The 21194-nt window shown below is 42.7% G+C and overlaps 2 protein-coding genes across 2 annotated transcripts in view; one reads left to right on the forward strand and one right to left on the reverse strand.

Moving 5' to 3' along the window:
• The first annotated feature begins 5180 nt into the window (after window positions 1-5180).
• Window positions 5181-12205, forward strand: uck1 (uridine-cytidine kinase 1). Its single transcript, XM_036528777.1, has 7 exons — window positions 5181-5283; window positions 6310-6469; window positions 6959-7055; window positions 7429-7571; window positions 7687-7781; window positions 8956-9004; window positions 9699-12205. The coding sequence occupies exons 1-7, from the start codon at window positions 5194-5196 to the stop codon at window positions 9890-9892; spliced, it is 828 nt and encodes a 275-aa protein (XP_036384670.1). The 5' UTR covers window positions 5181-5193; the 3' UTR covers window positions 9893-12205.
• Window positions 12206-14218: 2013 nt separating this feature from the next.
• The window catches only part of rapgef1b (Rap guanine nucleotide exchange factor (GEF) 1b), a 76852-nt gene continuing 69876 nt past the window's right edge, over window positions 14219-21194 (reverse strand). Inside the window, 14 exon segments of the mRNA XM_036528193.1 lie at window positions 14219-15618; window positions 15621-15645; window positions 15797-15843; window positions 15845-15877; window positions 15879-15927; window positions 16401-16498; window positions 16699-16800; window positions 17063-17141; window positions 17547-17641; window positions 17729-17813; window positions 18216-18401; window positions 19134-19226; window positions 20108-20192; window positions 20792-20867. Coding sequence (XP_036384086.1) covers window positions 15493-15618; window positions 15621-15645; window positions 15797-15843; window positions 15845-15877; window positions 15879-15927; window positions 16401-16498; window positions 16699-16800; window positions 17063-17141; window positions 17547-17641; window positions 17729-17813; window positions 18216-18401; window positions 19134-19226; window positions 20108-20192; window positions 20792-20867 — 1179 coding nt within the window. The 3' untranslated portion in view covers window positions 14219-15492.

Here is a 21194-nt window from a genome sequence, read left to right on the forward strand (position 1 = left end):
AGCCGTCTGTTAATGACAATGCTAACGGCAAAAGCGGTAATGATTCTGAATGTGTCGGAACAACCAGCAAGGAGACTGAACATTTTGTTAATTTATTTCAACACAGTATGACCACAACTTATGAATTTGTAACACCAACACAATGACTTGTAAAACAAATGATAAATAAAAAACAGAACATGAAGTTAAACATGCAGTAGCCTAAGTGAGGTAATTTAGCTTCCCCAGTCCCCACGAGCACTTGGATAAGCCTCATAGCGCATACGACAATATATTTACTAGCCTTAACTTTGCAATTCGTTAATGTTAATTAGGCCATTAATTATTTAGCCTAATAGCCTAACCCTTTCGCACGTACGGTCACACCGGTGTGATTAGCCGTGTAGCGCGATTAGAACACTAGATTGGAAAAAATTCTAGCAAATTTTAGCTTTGAAGAAGCAGTTATTTAACGTTAAAAATATAGCAAATGCTAACTGTAAAGTATGAGAAGCTTAATAACGCTAATGAAAACATGACGAACCATGTTAACACCACGCTACACATTGAATAAAAATAAGTTACGTACGAAAGGGATAGGCCCTAATAACTTTAGCTACTTAGGGGAGAGCCAGGATGGAAGTAACACTTTTCAGATAAACGTCATTTTAAAAGATAACGTTACAGACAGAAACTAATTTTCATTGTGATCAACAACTCACGTGTGTGTTCTATCAATACCAAGGTGCTATTTGTACAAATGTGGAACGACTAAGGTATAATAATATAACAAGTATAGTTGTTATTGTAGAGGGACGAAAGAAACCACTGTTAACAATCGCCCCGACAATGACTCCTGACAATTAAACCTGACTTGCTTCTAAACTGTGAAACTCTGCTATGGCAAACTTCAGGATGTGTTCAAGTAGGCCCTACTAATTAATCTGTCAAATGATCATGACTATGACCCCCTGAAACAATAGACACAACTTGTCGTTAAAAAAATTACCGCTTGAGTAAATTTACTTTCCGTGATCGAAAACAGCTTCTCGGGTATAACTCCGCGAAAGTATGATGTATGCCCGCGATTTTTCTGGGTTCTGGTAAGTGTTGCATGCTGTACATGCTGACGCAGTCAGGCATTTCAGACTTTTATGGGCTCAGAGAAAATCGCGGAGTTACTTTAGCCCCGTGTTAGTTTTGTACCAGCTCTCCCCTACATGTTTCAGATGATAAGTCATGTTTGAGGTCGACGAATAATAGGTGAATCTTTGCATGCAGAGTTTGCATGTCACATTCTTGGGGTCGTCCTTTACACGCTCTAAATGATCCCACACTTTGCACGATTTCCTGCCCGATATAGTCTAATAACTTTTAGACCAGACGCAGCTCCCGAATGGAGTTTGAGGGGTTTTTTTTTTTCTGCGACTGACTGACTACTGAAAACTTGGTCGACTAAGACTCTTCTCATTGACTAACGTTTAGTCGACTATTCGGGGGAAGCCCTAGTTTTGACTTTAAATCAGTTGATAAACACTGCTCATGTACAGGATTACACAATTTGAGTTACTGCTTGATCTTGGGGAAGCCTGTATTCAGTTTATAGATATGATCTGCCCAGCCCTTGAGGAAACCTTTTTGTTGTTTTTGGCCTTAGTGAGAGCGGGGTTCCTCTGAGAACAGGGCTGTACTGTCTCTTCAGCCAATACCTCTCACACTGAGCTGAGACAAGCACAAACACTCAACATTTGTTCACTGTATTACACTGACAGACCTCCCAACTGAAAAAGGCCTGTCTCTAGCTCATTGTACTGACTTTTAACAAGAAAAACTCATGCTAAAATTCCAATTAATGAAGTGTGGAACAGAGCAACATACCACCCGGTCATACCAATGAAATCTAGAGGGCATATCCAATTTACTACATTCGATTGGTGATACACACCTATGAATACATAGGTAAACCAAGTGCTTGCACTACTGCTTTTGTCAACAAGATGGTTGTGTTAATTTATTCACTTATTTGTCATACCTAACACCAAGGGCGTAGGAGAGAGTTTGATGTTGGGGGGGACACAATTTGCTATGAATTTTATGTCTATATACATAATCCCAGTCCTTAAAGGAGCAATATATATATACACACACTATATGTACAAAAGTATTTGGCCACACCTGTTAATTATTGAGTTAAGGTGTTTCAATCAGATCCGTTGCCACAGTGTATAAAATCAAGCACCTAGCCATGCAGTCTCCATTTGCAAACATTTGTGATACAAAATGGGTCATTCTGAAGAGCTCAGTGACTTCAAGCGTGGTACTGTGGTAGGATGCCACCTTTGCAATAAGTTCGTGAAATTTCATCCCTGCTAGATATTCCACGGTCAACTGTAAGTGATATTATTAGAAAGTGGAAGCGTTTAGGAACAACAGCAACTCAGCCACGAAGCGGAAGACCACATAAAATCACACAGCGGGGTCAACGACTGCTAAGGTGCATGGTGCGTAAAAGTCGCCAATGCTCTGCTGATTCCATAGCTGAAGAGTTCCACACTTCCACTGGCATTAATGTAAGCACAAAAACTGTGCGACGGGAGCTTCATGGAATGGGTTTCCATGGCTGAGCAGCTGCATGCAAGCCTCACATCACCAAGTCCAATGCCCAGCATCGGATGGAGTGGTGTAAAGCACACCGACACTGGACTGTGGAGCAGGGGAAACGTATTCTGTGGAGTGACGAATCACGCTTCTCTGTTTGGCAGTCAGATGGGTGAGTCTGGGTTTGGCGGACGCCGGGAGAACATTACCTGCCTGACTGCATTGTGCCAACTGTGAAGTTTGGTGGAGGAGGATAATGGTATGGGGCTGTTTTTCAGGGTTTGGGCTAGGCCCCTTATCTCCAGTGAAGGGCAATCTTAATGCTTCAGCATACCAAGACATTTTGGACAATGCTATGCTTCCAACTTTGTGGCAACAGTTTGGGGAAGGCCCTTTTCTATTCCAACATGACTGTGCCCCAGTGCACAAAGCAAGAACATATAAAGACATGGTTTGATGAGTTTGGTGTGGAAGAACTTGACTGGCCCGCACAGAGCCCTGACCTCAACCCCATCGAGCACCTTTGGGATGAACTGGAACGTCAGTGCCTGACAGAATGAATGGGCAAGAATTGTGGGTACATTTCAAGTATAGAAAGAAAACAAAAATTGTCAACTCTGTTATTGTTAAACTGTTTAAACCATTAACAGAGTTCATGGTAACAGAGTTGACATTTTCCACCATTTTGTGCCTTCAAACCAGATACCACATGGCATGTCTAAAAACAGAATTTCATGGATTTTCATCATATTATCGTTTTTTAAAAAATTGAATGAGAGATTCACTGGAATATCACAGTAACAGAGTTGACAAATAATTAATCTACTGTTGGTGTACCCTCAACATTTTGTACAAAATAATGAGGAAAGAAGCATGACATACCTCACTGCCTTCCAGATGTTTCCCGCCAGGGGAAGAGACATCACTGGGTGCAGGTCACATGCTTTTTATTAGAACTCTTTGCAGATTTTTATGCGGTTTTATAACAGAGGTAACAGAGTTGACCAGAACATTGGGCCAGACATAATATATATATATATATATATTTATTACTGAAATTACATATTATACAGAAAATAGATATTCTGTGCAACTGATTTTATAACTTAATAAAGTAAGCACAAAAAACTGAACATTAGACTTAATTATTTCATGTTAATTCAAGCTGAATGTATGAATCAGGAGCCGAAGACAATCATTAATGTGTGGGGTGGGAGTCATTTAATTAATATTTTATGTATAAATTGTGCCTAAAATATACATCAAGCATTATTATTAGTGAAGCTGACCTGTCTTAACACCACAGCTTCATCAGTTTCAGATTTTGTTGTGCAAAAATAAATAGTTATGTCTATGACTATGGGTTAGTCGTACTGTTTTTGTCAGTTTACAGCCAACTATTCGGTCTAAACATTTAGGTATCCATTTTACATTAACGGTGGTGCCCAGCAAGCTAACGCAACAGTTGACACAGAAATTGGTCCCTGGTTGTCAGCATAGCTTGCTGAGCTGTGATACTTTGAATGTTCAGGTTCCATAAGCACATAATTCTCCCACCGGTATTACTGGCTAGCTAGCTGATACTAACTTTACCTCAGCAATATGTCAGTGTCAAAACAGCTGGCGAACTAACGTTAGCTTGTTCATTAACGATCAGCGAAATAAGTAACCAGCTAACGTTATGTATGAAAATTTACGACATACTCAAACAGAGTACTGTTCAGTAGTAGGCTATAGTGAATCTGATACCGAAAATAGTGTGCGGCGAGTAGCCCAGAATACCTCCTACTTCCTTGATTTGCAAAGGCGGTTACCTCGTGAACTCAATGTTTTTTTTTTTAGCCCAGCGCTTTTTAAACGACTGTTGTAGTTAGCTGGGTCGTTCCTGTTAATCTGCTGTGTCAACGAGCGGGAGTCCTGAGTTATCTTCGAAAATAAAAACCTGTTTAATGGGTTGACTGTGCTTGTGGTCGTCGTTTAACATGAATTCAACGTATCCTGAAATCAAATTTTATTTAACGTACAGTAGTTTAAACAGTACAGAAACTAGCTAGCTAATAGCCTAGGCTACAATCGCTGTTGCCAAATTCTTCAAAAGATGACTAACGTGAAACTGGTGGCTAAATAAATCCACACACGCCTATAACTATCATCTACCTTACTTACAGTAGTCTAATGTTTTAATGATTTTACTCATTTAGAGAAATAAATAAGAGAAATAAAACAGGCCTGTTTTATTGGGGAACTAGTAGGGGGGAAAAATAGCCCACACAAACCGTCCACCCCGGTTCCTACGCCCCTGATTGTATTAGGCTAATACAATCAATGTTATGGTGCACACAATTTCAACACACCCTTCCTCTTCTCGATTACTGGTTACGTGCCCTTTCTTACCGTCAAAACAAATAGGTAGCACTTCAAATACCAAAATGCATTTCGTTCTATTGATGAGAAATGTGAACAAGGCAGGCGTGAAAAGATCTCTGGGACTTGTCGTCCGTTCACATTGCGCTACACTGCGCGACACTGGACAGGGCTGCACGCCTCAGGCTTGCTTTGCGGAATGCCGTAAGGTTCATTTATTTTACGCTTCGTATCAGTCGTGACGACACAATTATGGCGTCCGCCGGACCGCTTTCAGAGACCGAACGGCCGCGACATCGACCTTTTTTGATAGGAGTGAGCGGAGGGACAGCAAGTGGTAAGGTAAGACTATACAGAGGAAAACATCGTGAACAATTTAGCTTCTTATTCGCTGCTTAGATAGCTAGCCGAACTGATGTCTAGCTAGCGAGCTAATCCACAGTGCATCGTGATGATCTGTCCGGTGGATTTATTTTCTGTTGTGAACAGGATTAAATTAAACAACACAAGACATGCCGTTTTGCAGGTATGAATAATCAGAGTGTCTGGTTTAATTAGTCTGCGAGCGATCTGACGTTAGCTACGCTGTTGCAAGGTTTTAACGTGCTAAACCTATGTCATTGTTTTGCACTCTGCAAAGTTACTGACATACAAACCAGGCTTCCCAATGGCGCGTTAAGATACACGATAACAGTGACAAAAAACATGCGGCAAATTTGAGGATGGACACTCACACGATGGAGCTAGGTATCTAGCCAGTTATGAGGTTGTCATTTACTCGTATAGTTAATGCCAGATCTCCAGCATCAATTGTGACGTGAGTTTTTTTCATTTTCGATGTAACGTTGCATGTTATGCAGACGGCCCGCCGAAAAACTGGTGCAAATCAACTAAGATAGCTACCGTGGCTAGTTTATTAAATCGTTAGAACAGCAAGGGGTTTTAATGAATCCTGTCGTTCATGGTTGAAAGAAAATTGATGGATAAGAAAGTGTCGAACAAGCTGAACGAGACGATTAACCTGTCAATTTTAAGAATTTAATTAGTATAAATGTTGTATCCGTGGTGTTACTCCTGACGCTTTGTGGGAAGCTGTTTTTACTGCGTGCAATTAACAATCTTGAATTCAAGTTCAAGAGTTTATCCATTTTTGGGGAATCATGGGATTCCTCCTGTAATGCGGGCTACATAAATTAGGTTTCAAAGTGTTACTTTTCACACCGTTACTAAGACAAGCGAGCTAGATAAGAGGTAGTCGTCTGCAGAATGTCATGTTTCAGAGTAGTAGAACACTATATATTTGGCTTCGGATGGAAGATGGACAGCGGTTTTTTATTTCTTAAGCCTGATTTTCATTGCTTTCACCAGTCCACAGTGTGTGCTAAAATTATGGAGTTGCTGGGACAGAACAAAGTGGACCATCGGCAGAGGAAAGTCGTCATTGTCAGTCAGGACAGTTTCTACCGAGTCCTGACTTCTGAGCAGAAAAGCAAGGCACTCAAGGGCCAGTACAACTTTGACCATCCAGGTACGAAAACGTGCAGACATAACCTGTATGCATGGGACAGGAAGACACACCAAAGCATTTTTGGGGAAAAGCAAACACTAGACAAATTTGGCTGCTTTAGCTATATGTCTCAAGCTCCTTTTTCCTTGCTACTGCACAAGAAAACATGACAGACGTAATGTAGTAGGATTGGAATGCATTTGGTTTTGAAGCATGAAAGCAGTCATAAAATAATGTACTTATACATCTGATGGTACAACCCATATTTTGGGAGTGCAAGCCTTCCATTCATGTCTGTTGCTCTGAATGACATTGATCTATGTCTAGGTATGCATATTAGACAATTGCTGAAAATCCAGACATTTCAAACTGCTGGCCAGTCACAAATCTCTACCCTGATACAAACAGCAGATTTTGCAGAAAGGGCTTAGGTGTATCAACAACATGATTAGATCATAACCATATTGTGTTATTGAAACTGACATTATAATACTATTATAACATTTTCAGATGCTTTTGACAATGAACTGATGTACAAAACTCTCAAGGATATTGTGGAAGGGAAGGTGGTTGAGGTTCCAACTTACGATTTCGTCACTCATTCCAGGTGAGAAAGCAAAGAAAGTAATATCAGACATCTACACAGGTCATTCTAATACCGAAACACTTTGCTTCAGAACATTGCTTGAAAGATTCAGATGACTCTGAGACTGAAATTATATCCATAATTTGATCTTGCCACTTAAATGTAAATAGATACAAATCCTTCACTTCTAATAGTTTAAATCATGATAAACCACAGTTGGCAATGGGTTTTAAAGCTTCAGTGAAATAGCAGGTCAGAGCTCTGATCAAGTCTAGACACTCATCTGGATTAAATGTGCCATTCCATGAAGCCCACAAGCCTGTGGCATTGCTCCTTATGAGTGAGAAAGCCCTAATTGTGCTCGATCTGTGTGTGTGTGTGTGTGTGTGGGCAGACTAGAGGAGCGGATCACCGTGTACCCAGCTGACGTCGTGCTCTTTGAGGGCATCCTGGTCTTCTACTCGCAGGAGGTCCGCGACATGTTCCACATGAAGCTGTTTGTGGACACGGACTCTGACGTGCGGCTGTCGCGCAGAGGTGACGGCCATTTGCTTCCATGCGAAACACATGGCATGCTGTGAACGACCTTTGAAATGTTGTGCGTCAGAGGCAGGTGCATTCCAGGACTGACCCATCTTCTTGCTCCCTGCAGTTCTGAGGGACATGAAGAGAGGCCGAGACTTGGAGCAGATCCTCTCCCAGTACACCACCTTCGTGAAGCCTGCCTTTGAGGAGTTCTGTCTGCCGGTAATTAGAAACATGCATTACTGTGTGGATGCAAATACAGACTGCTAACTGCTCATGGCGTTTATGATTAACTCCCTGGCAGGCTTCAACATCTACAGAACATGATATTTTGTTGTTGAATTGGAAGTTGATTAATTTTGGAAACACTTTTTCGCACATTAATGAGGCTGCAAGGAGGCAACAGTCGGTCTTGACTCCCTCTGGCAAATAAAATCAGACCATTTAAAGTCCATTAAAGTAACTAATTAATGGATGAATTCACTCCCACAACACACAACTAAAACAACTGGAAATATAATGTGTGGCTGTGTACATAGTTTATGTGTTAAGAACATTCATCCTGAGGTCTGTTTAACTACAATGTAAAATGGAAAATCCTAACACATTGATAAACATAAGGGCATATGAATGTAGTTTGGGAGCTGAATTTTCCACACACTACTTTTTATGAACTACTGTTTGTTTATTGCAGTAGTAACTGCACTTTAGTATTTGATGTATTTAGATTTATTTAGATGTATTTAGAATTAATTACATTTTTTTAACATTTCCACATGTAAGGCTCACTGAATATTCTTCTCCTTTGAAAGTGTTGCATAGCTTCGTGTTAACAATGAACTGACTCTTGGTTGCAGCCTAATTATCACTCTGCCTAGCAGGTGTTCTTATGCATGATAATGTGGGTTCACGTTTGGGTAAATATTTACTTAATGTCAGAGCAGAGTAGCTTTATGAAAATAGCAAAAGAAACGGGGTGGATAACTCTTATTTGTGCAGATGACATCACACGGTGGGTATTTGTGTGAATGTTACCAAATAGAGATCATTTATACCTATTTCTCATCAGCAACTTTATTACCATTATTAGCAACATTGTTACAATTTATTATAATTGTATGCTTAGCAGATGTCCATGTCTGTAAGATACATCTTACATGTTATTCATACAGCTCAATATTTACTGAAGAGTTCAATAGCAGTGTAACTACTCAGGATTTGAATCTGGTAACGGGTCAAGATCCCCAACCACTACTTCAGGCTACTGCTCTGGTTTAGGAATCAGAGCCATATGTTGATCTCCTTTACATAAAAAACAGAACTTGAATTTTAGTAAAATGAGGTGAGACTAAGCTTCACGTGTGTAGAAACACAGATCTCTTCCTTTTATGTGCAGACCAAGAAATATGCAGATGTTATTATACCTCGAGGGGTTGACAACATGGGTAAGTAATAAGCTAAAATAGCTAAAATACCATTACAAGGAATGAAAGAATGAGCATATTAGTATGAATAATGGACAAGCAGTCCTTTTCAGGGACAGTAAGGTTTCTCAAGATGACCATTTGAGCTAGTTGAAGTTTTAGACTGAATTCTTGTATTGAAGTTGATACTGACAGGACTCTTTCTAAAAGCCCCATAAATGAGTATACTACATGACCTAAAGACAGTTATAGTTTTCACAGTGCTGAATAGTTCATAACCAAATATTCTGATATATGAGTAAGTTCCACAGGGAGACCAGCCTCATTGTATGAAGTCTTATTGGAGAGAATGACAGTGTTTAGCTGAATTCGATGAGGAGAAGGTGTTTCTGTTTGAATCATGTCTTTCCAGTGCACCTGTGGCATTCAGTCAGTTTGCAACCTTTCTTTACATTACAATACATTATTGGCGTTTAGCAGATGCTCTTACCTAGAGCGACTTACATCAGTTACAATGTTATCCATTTATACAGCTGGATATTTACTGAGGTGATTGGGGGTAAAGTACCTTGTCCAAGGGCACAACAGCAGTGCCCCAGCGGGGAATTGAACTGGCAACCTTTTGGTCATGAGTCCTGCTCCTTAACCACTATGCTACACTGCTACTCCTTTGTTCCCTTTCGCCCCACCCTGCTTCACCTGTGTGCCCGTGCAGTGGCCATCAACCTGATTGTGCAGCACATCCAGGACATCCTAAACGGGGACATTTGCAAGTGGCAGCGGGGCTCGGTCAGCGGGCACAGCCGGGGCTTTAAGAGGGCCATCTCCGAGCAGGGTGACATGCCTAACGGGGCCGCCAACCCCCCGGGGAAGAGGGTCCTCTTGGAGCCCAGCAGCCGACCCCATTGAGGCAGCTCTCCCTGGGGGGCTCCAACATTCTCTGACCCACCCCAGTGTTCTAGGCCTGGTCCATATTAGTACAGGCTGGGGTCGCGGTGGTGGGAGGAAGGGGGTGTGAAGAAGAGGTTGAAATTATATAATCCAAATCAGAGCTACTAATAATACCCGATCTTCCAGCAGCAGCTTCAGATGGAACCTGTACAGGGCCTTGACACCAGCTGACAGCTACCTAACATCTTCATGGAAAACAAAATGGCAACCAGCAATCTAGTTTACACATCATGAACAAATGTGGTAGCTGGAGCTGCTGTTCAGCAGGAAGCTGGCCTGGCAGAAGGACTAGTGGGGGGTGTCTGAGTATAATTACACACACACACACTGACACTCCACACTGACTGAAACAAAAAGGTCATTATCAGTGAACTTCGCACATACTGTATCCCCAGAGACTGTTAAAGAGGACACTGTCAGCTCTGTATTCCGTCCTTTGTGTACTTCCTTATCTGGAAGGTTCTCGTGCTATCTGTGCTCTATCTGTTCTGGCTTTGCCTATGCCCCTCCATAAATATTCATAATGAACCAGCCAGTTAGACCGCTTTTAGCTTCAGCAAGGGCAGGGACAAAATTTATGAAGTGAAGCACATTGAGCTGAATATCACAGGTACTCAACAGATGATGAAGCTTGGTGTGCAAATCACTATATGACATTGAAAATTATGCTGCTCTTTCTTGCTGATGTTGAAGGTAAATGTTACTTGGCTCAGTAAATACAGTTGTATATCTGTTCAATAAATAGAATGTATGTAGCCCTGTCTTTACATTGCATATTACATAACATTCATTTAGCAAGCGACTTTGAGCACAAAAGAACAGAAATGTATCTATTCAAGTCTTCCACTTCACCTTTGAATCATGCCCACTTTGTGACTCAGTCCACACTATACATGTGAACTTGACTATATTCAAAAACTTATTCAGAATGTTGCATCACCAGATTAATACATCCAATTTTCTGGCAAGTAATTTTGGATAATTGTGTTTTCTATTCTGTAACATTGATTTAAAATCCCACAGTTCTTCACCGTGAAGCAGAAGTATTAGAATACAAAGCTGGAAGTATCTAGAATACTAGCTGGTCTAGTTGGCTAACAGACATGATTTTTTTTTTTTTTTACTGCCACACTAGCTCTGTAATGCTGGGATTTCATTGTTAGCTACTTAAAATTAGCTAGCAATGTAACAGATTCCACTGTTAACATAAGTTTTTCAAAGCACGGTAATCAACTGCGGTTTTAATGATAATTAAAATTTAAACGGTAATACTAGCCGTTGGGAATTTTATCGTGGTTTACCGTGAAATCGGTAACCGTCCCCTACTAGCTAACAGTATTGACTGTTATTAGACTGTTAAGTGACTTTAGTAGCAGTAGCAGAGACTATTAAACAAAAGACCTATAGCTCTGCATTATTTCTGTCCTCAGTACTTCAATCTCCAGGAAGCTCCTGAGCATTTAGCATTGTTTTTGTAGCAAATAGGTCACATTTGATGAAATATTGCTTCTGTGGATGGTTACTTTGGCCACACCCCTTCACAAACGTATATAGTGAAGCAGTAAATTAGAAGACTTTATTCAGTAAATAGAATATCTGCACAAAAGTAACCTGATGTCAGCTGGACTTGGCTCTAGGCTGAGTATTTCTACAGGTCTTCAGTACATTTGGTTAATACAGTTCCACCTGGTTAAATTGTTTTATGAAATAACCTCCAGAACAGGATCCAGTTACTGGTTGATGACATGATTGTGAAGGGTTTCACCGTGAACACACATACAGTTAGACACATGATTACGAAGCACTAGTGTAGTCCTGGAGATGCTTGTGTTCCACTTTTCTACCTGAAAGTCTGAAAGAGTTGTTCTTGAAATGTTGCTCTACAGTTTTTTTTATTCATGCTGAACAAGGGATGGGAGTTCTGCCTGGTCGGAGGAGTTTCAGGAAGAACCCGAGTGACCCGAGTGGAAACCAGGCAGAGCCTTGTCACATCAGTTCTAATTCACAACAAGCCCTCCCTGTTAGCTACTCCCTTTTAACCGAAAGCACACAAAATGGAACACATTTGCCCTTGTTTTACCACCTCCTCTATGTATATTTGAGTTTGCCATGTACAGTATGTTTTCTCACTGAGTGCAATGCAGAGAGTATGTCTCTGAATGTTTTTAACTGCGCTGCGCTTAATGTGATTCTGCTTGTTTAGGAATGTGAATGAAATTGGTCTCAAGGGCTGAGGTCATGCTTTTATTATTGTATTAATTTTAAAGATTTGTAATCAATATATTTACATAATTCTACACAATAAATAGTGGTATGAAAAAAAATGAAGCTTGGATAAATTGTGCTTTTTTGCACTCAGGGGAATAGACTCAATTAACATTATGCTGAATACTAAAAATTTAACACTGAACTAAACATGTCACCATAATTAGTTCAGAGCTGGTCCCAGATCACCTAGAAACTTTAAAAAGTACAAATAGTTCTGCATTTTGTGTTAGTTTGCTTTTCCCCCCATTAAGGAAAGACATCTAAACAGAGCACTTTTGTGTATGTTTTAATAAAAGGAAAAAAAAACTTTCCAGACAATGTCCACATCACACACTAGCAGGGGAAAGGCCATTCTCATACACTGCAGCCTCACCCCTTGCCCAGGGCATTCAGTGTCTCTTCAGTGTCTGCCAGAGAAACAGGCAGCATTACACGCCAGAACTATCCTGTATTTATGACGTTGCAATTTGCACCTCTGCATTCACACAAAGCATGCCAGCCTACACCTCTTCTGCACTGTGGAAATGTTGGCATTTTAAAGCCCTAATGTCATCCTTGTTTGTTAGGTGAATATGCATCTGTGTTTTGTGTTCAATTAACATTTTAAAAGCATTTTTTGTCAGTGTGAATTTCAGGTGGGGGGGGGGAGCTTTGTTATACAGTGCATTCGTGATGGTTCAGCATTTCCTACACATTTCCAATGAAATTCTATGATTTTCTTGCTTCATTTATGACCCATGGGAAATGGCACAGCTGAAATTAGAGCTGCCCAACTGCAAAAACAAGACTATGTACAGTGGAGGAATATCTCCGCTATTGGAAATGAATTGCGTTTGCAGCACTACTGTCTGAAGAAAAAATGGAAAGTACTTGCAGCCATGAGGCTCGCCTTTTAGCTGTATATTTAAGCTATATGTCCATTAGACCTGGTAGGTAGCATCTTATTAGAGGGCAAAAAACAGTTCATCAGTGGTTTGCTCTCAAGATTTCTCATAGTGCTCATCTTAGTGGACATTCATATAAATACCATGATAAGCAAGAGGCTAAATAGCTAATTGACTGTCATTGAGCTAGATAGGTAGCAAAAACACATTACCTTTCTAAACTGAACAGATCTGGCTGAAAGAAATGGCCATTAAATTATAACAGGAAACAATCTTTTGGCAGTTTTCATGGCAATATGTGAACCAACAAAGTGCCACCACAATTACAAAGGAAATATAACGAGTCACCAAATTATTCTTAGGTAAATCTTTCCTGAGAAAAAGTTGAGCACAATTTTCTAGGCATACTCGCATTCAAAAGCTACTTTGTTAATAAACAAGTGTCTCACTAGTTATTTGTTTAGTTTATTACTTGGTAGTCTGGGGTTGGCATAGCTTGCTCATGCTGTATTCTTTTTCAGTTCAACCCCCGGTTGGTCAGATAATGCAGTGTCACTGTACCAAAGGGTGCCCCTTTAAAAACAAATGCACTCTTTTCTAGCTTTACTTCAGAAATGCAAAGCATTATACTTTACAGTTTGTGTGAACTGTCATTTTAAAGAAGGCTTATATTCATTGACTATGATCACACACAATGTGTGTACTCGCATACACCATTCAGGCATATTTACAATATGTAGTTTTACATGCTCAGTTTTTTCATGGCATGCACTTAAGAGATCAATTTATTTCTTTTTTATGCATAATTATCATATGCTTTGCGGTTTTTGCTTTTCGTAATCCCCAGTTATCGAACTCCATATGAATTTAGACAAAAGTGAAATGTGCTGCGCCAAACTTGGTCTAAATAAAATCCCTTCCTGAAACAAGTGTCCATATTGCCATCATCGCACGGCCACTGATGGAGGCTTGTGACTTCTTAGGCATGTGACCGAATGGGGGTACAGACCAGCGAGAAGAATGCATTCCACCTCACCACACAATACAGTATGCACGATATATCCTTGAGCTGAAGCTGCAATGACTGGCTGTACTTCAGAGCTGCAGATAACACATTTCATGGGTCAGAGACTGCACATGGAATCAGTTAACACGCATGACCCAGGTATGTAGAAATACTGCAGAGCATTTTATTGGATTGCACAGGGTGATGTGTGTAATGGCAGAGCTGAATTCCAAAGGAGAAACAGGAAATAGTTGTATTGTATGCTACAGGGTGGTGAAAGATGTTCCACTTCAATGGCTCTCCATTTTTGAATCTTTGAGCCCCGTAATCACCTACACACCCCCTCAACCCTCCCCCCACCGGCAGGAAAGCCCTGGTCCCACTTTGTGTGACATGGCAATTAATAGAGCATTAGGGTGGCCCCTCACCCCCCAAGACAAAATAGGGCCAAAACATGAAGACCTGGAACATGCTTCTGACTCCTTTTCCATACACTGCTGCAAACAGCCCTCTCATACCTCTCTCTGCTGGGCCAGTTGAACATTGATCACAGCAATTTTTATTAATTTCTTTTCTTTTTTGCTTTGCTTTTTTAAGTGCACATTTGTATGGCACTTAAGAGAAGATGAGATCTTCTTCTTACTGTTAAACACCCTTTTAAAGAACAAAAGGAGAACTGTACTATACATTAACCATATATAATTGATACATAAAATGCTCCAAACAAAACCTTTCCTCAAAACTTGTCTCGCATAATTATTCTAGGATACTGTCTCCACCCCCTCTCCCCCCACCTCCCCCCTCACTCATTTCACAATTCTCACTGTTCTGTCCATTTCAGTATATCAATATATTCAACACCATCAATGAAAGTCCCCTTTCCTTGAAGGCATTGTGACATCACAGTCTGCGGCAGAAGGCTGTCCATTCTGGAACTCTGAAATGAATGGATTGGAGTGGGGATTCTCCCAGGATGGCACATACAAAGGGCAACGGGTTATCCATGGGAAAGAGAGCACCTCGGGCTGTGAGCAAGCACACGTCTAGGTGCCTCTTGAAATGCACAGACCAGACGCACACTGAAATGGACAAGGTGGGATGGCCACACAAATCTCGCCAGGGTTGAGATGTCCCCCGACTGCCTCCAACTTTTTTTTGTCCTCCACACCGTTCCAGTCTCCCCTCCCGCAATCTGAGTCCGAGTCCGGGGCCTTGACCCAGAACGATCCCAAACCAATACAATTTAAAATAAAATTAAAAAAAAGAGTTCCTGTAAACTGTAACAGACAAAGGTTTCCCAGTCTTTTAGCTGCCGTCACAGTTGTGTTAGATTCCATTGATTGTGTGTGTCTAGCTCTCGTCTTGCATGCCGCGGGGGCTGTGGGACGCACTGGCCACTCCTAGGTCTTCTCCTCGCGCTCTGTTTTGCGGCGCGTGATGTTGCGTGGTTTTATTTTCAGGGACAGTTCCCACAGTGCTTCCTCCGCGAGGTGGTCGCTGAAGTCATTGAAGAAGGAGACAATGTCCATCGTTGCGTTTCAAGCTCGTAGTGCCTGGATGGGGAAAAAAAACATAAAAAAAAGGAAAGATGACATGACAGCTTCCCAATATCCAGAGACAAATGACAATACTGAATTCTGCCGAGTGTGACTGTAAGAGCCTTCTTGCCGGGGCTGAGAGAGCTGAGAAGTCTGCATAACGCACACTTGCTGGAAGCGCCTCATGCTGTCCAGGATGTTGAACTGCTGCCAACCGTTTGGAGAAGTTGACCTTCCCATCGATGAGGTTCAGGGTTCCCAAGGTGGACAAACGTCAAGTCCTGCAGAATGAGACCTCTGGAGAGGGGGGGGGGGGGGGGGGGGGGAGGGGGGGGGGGGGGGGGGGGGGGGGGGGGGGGGGGGGGGGGGGGGGGGGGGGGGGGGGGGGTGGGGGATGGGGGGGGGGGAAGGGGGGGGGGGGGGGGGGGGGCAAATGATTAAAAAAAAAAAAAACATCAACTTTAACCTTCCCTAACCAAATACTTTGTGTGACACCGCAAGATTAACCACTGTATGTTAGATATAAAGCATATAAAACTAGACAAAAATAAAAGAAACACTGTTCAAATCACATTTATCAAAGCACAATTACCATTACACACTGACGTCTGGCAAACTGTGAGCAAGAAATCACTTTAACTAGCTTTATTGGCCTGGGTGTGACTGCTTTGGAGTTTTCTGTGTGAAATGTAGTCAAGGACACCAGATTCCAAGGACACCATGCTGCAGCAGTTGGGCACAGAGGCAGGTCAGGAAAGACGCTCACTCACAGGTAAGGTATACAGGGGGGCTCCACGTCCGCCAACGCTGCCCGATATGCGCGAAAAGAGGAGGAGCTGTCAATCAAGGTGCAGTATTCCTCCAATCCCTGGAGATGGAACATTGGCAACAGAATGAGGAACAGGGTCAAGCAACACAATCATCATGCTAACAGCATATTCGCCAATTATGAGAAGCCACACTGGTTATCAGAGTCATTCAGCAGGGATGTCTAGAGATCCTGGACAGAGTGACACTCTGTAGCACTGTGTTTCACATCTGTGAGAGAGAGTGCACAATCCACCTCACCTCTGAGGTTTGCTTTTGCCATTCCAGTCTTCGAATCGGAGCAGAGTCCAGCGCTGACAGTATTGCCAAGTAGGAGTTAAAATTATTCAGCTTCCTTAAGTGCTGGAGACAAAGAACAGCAGAAAAAAGCATTAGCTATTCGTCACATTTCTAGGTCTTACTACCACCAACATTACTGTTAGCATCCTTCATCCCACATACAACTTACAGGTCACCTGAAAAGGTGCATTGTTATCATAGCTTTGGCTCATTTTCCCAGCCTGCTTTCAGTGCTTAGCCTGATGCGTTAGTGTTAATGAAAGTCTAAGTACCACTGTGAGCACAGTATTGCTCTCCTTTCAGAGGCTCCCGTGAGGCACATTACCTTCATAATCTTAATGAATTTCAGGAGTAGCTTTTCCCGATCCTGGGCTTTCTCCTGCTGGATAATTATTGAGCGCACCCTGAGGAAAGACCAAATACAGGGGTTAGGGGTTACTGCGGTGAACTTGTGTAAGTGTTCTGTGTTGGGTAGTGTGTACAGCAGTGTGTAAGCATGCTGTGTTAGGTGGTGTGTACAGCAGTGTGTATGTGTACTGTGTTTGGTGGTGTGTACTGTAGTGGGTAAGCCTGCTACGTTAGCAGGTGTATACAGCAGATTGTAAGGATGCTGCATTGGAGGTGTGCTCTGTAGCATGCAAGAATGCTGTATTGCATTGTGTATAAGTATGTCATGTTGGGTAGTGTGTACAGTAGTGTGAAAGAGTGCTGTGTGAGGTGGTGTGTACTGTACAGTGTAAATGTGCTGTGTTGTGCTAGGTGGTGTGTTGTCCAGAATAGTGTGTACTTAATTTAGGCATGAAGCTCACCAGTAGGACATGTTGTTAAAGTGCTCTGTGAACTGTGTCAGATTGGGGCTCTTCTCTTCATTCTGCTCCTTGGCCCAGAGCAGCACCTCTGGGATCTGTGCAGACAGGACAGGTCAGAATACCACTCCCCCACAGGAGGAATCACAGCTATCCACAGAGCTGAGAAGGAGGAAATACCGTACCTCTATTTTGTAGAAGAGCTCAGCATCTAGGAGCGTCAGCTGGTCGGCGATCTCATGGCTGCGGAAGTCGTGCAGAGTGCCTGGCCTGCAGTCACACCAGTGAAACAGGATTAAGGATATGCGCCTCACGGGGTGGTGCCGTACAGCGCTCAGGAGCTTAGTCACAGATTAAGTGTCACTGTGCACTCCAAATCCCATAGTGCATTCTTCCTGGATTTTACAACCTTACAAGTTATTTAATGGAATGACAATGAAAAGGAGGAATTTACACTCAGCATCATCAGCTCAGTCTTGCCAGTCAAACTACATCAACACCTAATGGACGCCCTAGACCAAAGCCTGGTCCAGACTCTGCCCACATCATACCAGGTTCCACCCATATTTATGCAAAGGACACACCCCTATCCCACCATGCTCTGCCCCCACCCCTAGCCAGGCTGCATATTGGTTCCATTCAAAGTGCACCCAGGCCCCACCCAGGCCCCACCTGGCAGCCACCCCACGGGCGGCCAGCGGCTTCAGGGAGTTGGTGTAGCGTAGCAGCTTCTTCTGCTCCACTTTATCCAGGATGTTCTTGCGTAGCACCCGGGCCAGGCTCAGCTCCCCATTGCACACGAGTCGAAACACCAGGTCCATCAGCTGCTTCAGGATGTCGTCGGTCAGCTCCACCAAACTGGACAAGAGGGACAAGGAGGAGAGGGTAGACGGGGAGAGGGTTACTTCAACGACAGCTCCGACCAGGCCTGCATTAAGAGGACCGACATTCCAACTGGTTCTGGTTTCACAGAACGAGGATAATCCCTCCGCTTAGATGATTTTGGTAACACTTAGCAAGGCTGACCTGCCAAGTGCTTACATGTGGCCCATTAACCTTTCTAAACATCTGGATTTTACAAGAGCAGGCTAGATTAGGTACCTCCAGCTCAGCGTTCAAATTCCCAAACCCTGAAGGAATGAGATCAGGGCTGCTACCTGCCTCACAGGAGACACGGGAGACCAATGCTTTTCAACACTAGGGTTTCAGGGTGTGGGCTTTAAAGGTTCTGGACATTACACACACATGGGATGTTGTCTAGTGGCGTTTCCACTTCTACACATACTCCACACAAGCTTTCCACCAGTCACCGAGATGGAGAGACATGCGATGGCTGTGTGCACATGTCACCGCTGCTGACAACTACAACCACATTATGACTACTCTGCAGCGACCGGAGATACCATGCTGTCCCTCTGGGGTTCAGCTGTGCCATTCCCACAGCAGAACTAAAAAAAACGACTCAGACATGACCAAAGCTGAACAGAAAGGACTGGCTCCTAATGACTAGCTCTGAGCAGTGCCCCAAGACGTTCTCAAGAGCAAGGGTTGAGAGAGAGAGAGAGCGAGCTGGACGAAAACCACACTCACCACAGCTCGTCCACCACGCGCACCAGCACGAAGAAAGTGTTCTTACTGACTCGCTTCTTGAACGTGTCCGGGCTGTGACAGAACGTTGTGTATGTGCGCTGGGGTTAAGGAAAGAACACAGTTTTCACACCTCGCATTTTATACAAACCCTCTACCTTCACACATCACCTTTAAGATCTTCAGGCTTCTCCAGCCTTAACTATAAGTACTTTCATCTAACTTTATACAATCATTATAATCATACACAGTGTTCACAAGAATTCTGGTGACAGTTTATACTAAGGCTACATCAGTACATCATCACTCGTGCTTGATCTATTATGAATAAATGATCAATAAGCAGTTGGAGCTTATGTTAATTTAGCAAACAGCTAACAAATACATTAACATGAATACTGCACACTTGAAGCCAAATTTTCCAAAACTAGGTTGATGCTTTACACCATTATAACGCATTAGAAGCTATCATGGCACATTTATTAGACATTGGTGTAAACCCAGCCCTCCTTAGACAAAAATGATGATGGTCGCCACTATGGGTAACCAAATAGGATGAGTTCATAACAAAGTACACTGTACTAAGCCATTGGTAAAGGTGTGAATGACCTCAGAAATTAGTTACTGCTGATCACAATTACCATGCTGGCTTTCTTCTGCAATAATATCTGGTTTCCCCTCGTCTTTATGAAGCCATACAAAACTAAAGCCAAGAGATGATTCAGTCTCTCCAAAGGTGACTCCCCAAGTCAGATCAGTGCTGTTCAGAGACGCGGTGGAAAAGCAATTTGAGCGTCACAGTATTTAAATGTTCCTGCTTCCGCTGTGAGTCAGACAGTAGCCTTGAGGCTACCCAGTCCCCCTTTCAAATGCTTTCATTTCTCACTTGTGCACATGCACGCTTTGTTCATTTCAGAGATTGGTTAGAGAAACACCCACAGTCCACTGCTAAAGACGGCTCTGCTTGATAAGGATATCTATAGTGTAGCTTTTTTATAAGGTCCTCTGGGGTTATGAATGTCCTGTAGGTTGTCAGGAAGGCCTCACAGTATAATACAAGATCTGTGAAGACAAGAATGCATCCCATTAGAAAGAACCAACCAATGAATGTAGGGCTTCAAAAACATTAGGAAATTTCCAGGGTGTATATATGATTTATCATTTGTGAAACCCAGTTTTAACAGTGGTACGCTTAATGACCACTCCTCTGGCAAAATACAGTGGGTTTACTTTGCAAGACATTTAAGATTTAAGGACAGATCTGGTTATTTCACTGCTGTCAAAATTACACATGAACTGAGGAATCTCAGCTGACAACACTGGTACAAGGACTAATTGATCTGCAATGGCGCAACAGCAGAAAGATACCCTAACTCTACAAAAAACTCTTTTCATTTCTTATTCATGCAAAGAACTCTCACATCAGAGATGAAAAATAGCAATTATCAAAGTAAAGCATGCACAAAGTAGAGCTGCGTTCTATCTGATGGCATTTTTACAAATATGAGCTGCGTCTAAGAGCAAGGCTGCCCCGCCTGTCTATGTTTTAATATTAATCCCGCTGTGATCGGAGACACACTCAGACCCACACACGCACACACATATACACACACACACACACAATCCTTATTTCGTAAGAGGTGCGCAGAGGTCGTAAATACCTTTGCGGTCCGTTTCTGTGGCGTGGACTAATAGAATATCCCCTGATCCTGCTCGGACATCTGGACCGTCATCATTCTAAGAAAGAGAGGGACGGTAGAGAAAGAGAGAAAAGGAGGGAGAGGGAGAGAGAGGGTCACAGAGAGGGGGAAAGAGAGAGGACAACAGAGGAGGAGGTACATACAGAAAGAGGGGGCAGCAAAAGAAGGGAAAAGAGCGATGGTTAGAATGTGACAGGAGTGTGACTAGCTGCAGCATGCTACCCTCTCTGCATATCCCCCCAGCTGACGGCCCTTGCGCAGTCCTCTCCTGCCTCTCCAGGCCCTCTCTCTCACCCTAGCGAGCTCCACGCCGACACTCCCTCCTCCTCCTGCACCACCTGAATAAATTACTGGAGCCCCTCAC

The sequence above is a fragment of the Megalops cyprinoides genome, chromosome 5, assembly GCF_013368585.1.
Source record: "Megalops cyprinoides isolate fMegCyp1 chromosome 5, fMegCyp1.pri, whole genome shotgun sequence".
Lineage (NCBI taxonomy): Eukaryota > Metazoa > Chordata > Actinopteri > Elopiformes > Megalopidae > Megalops > Megalops cyprinoides.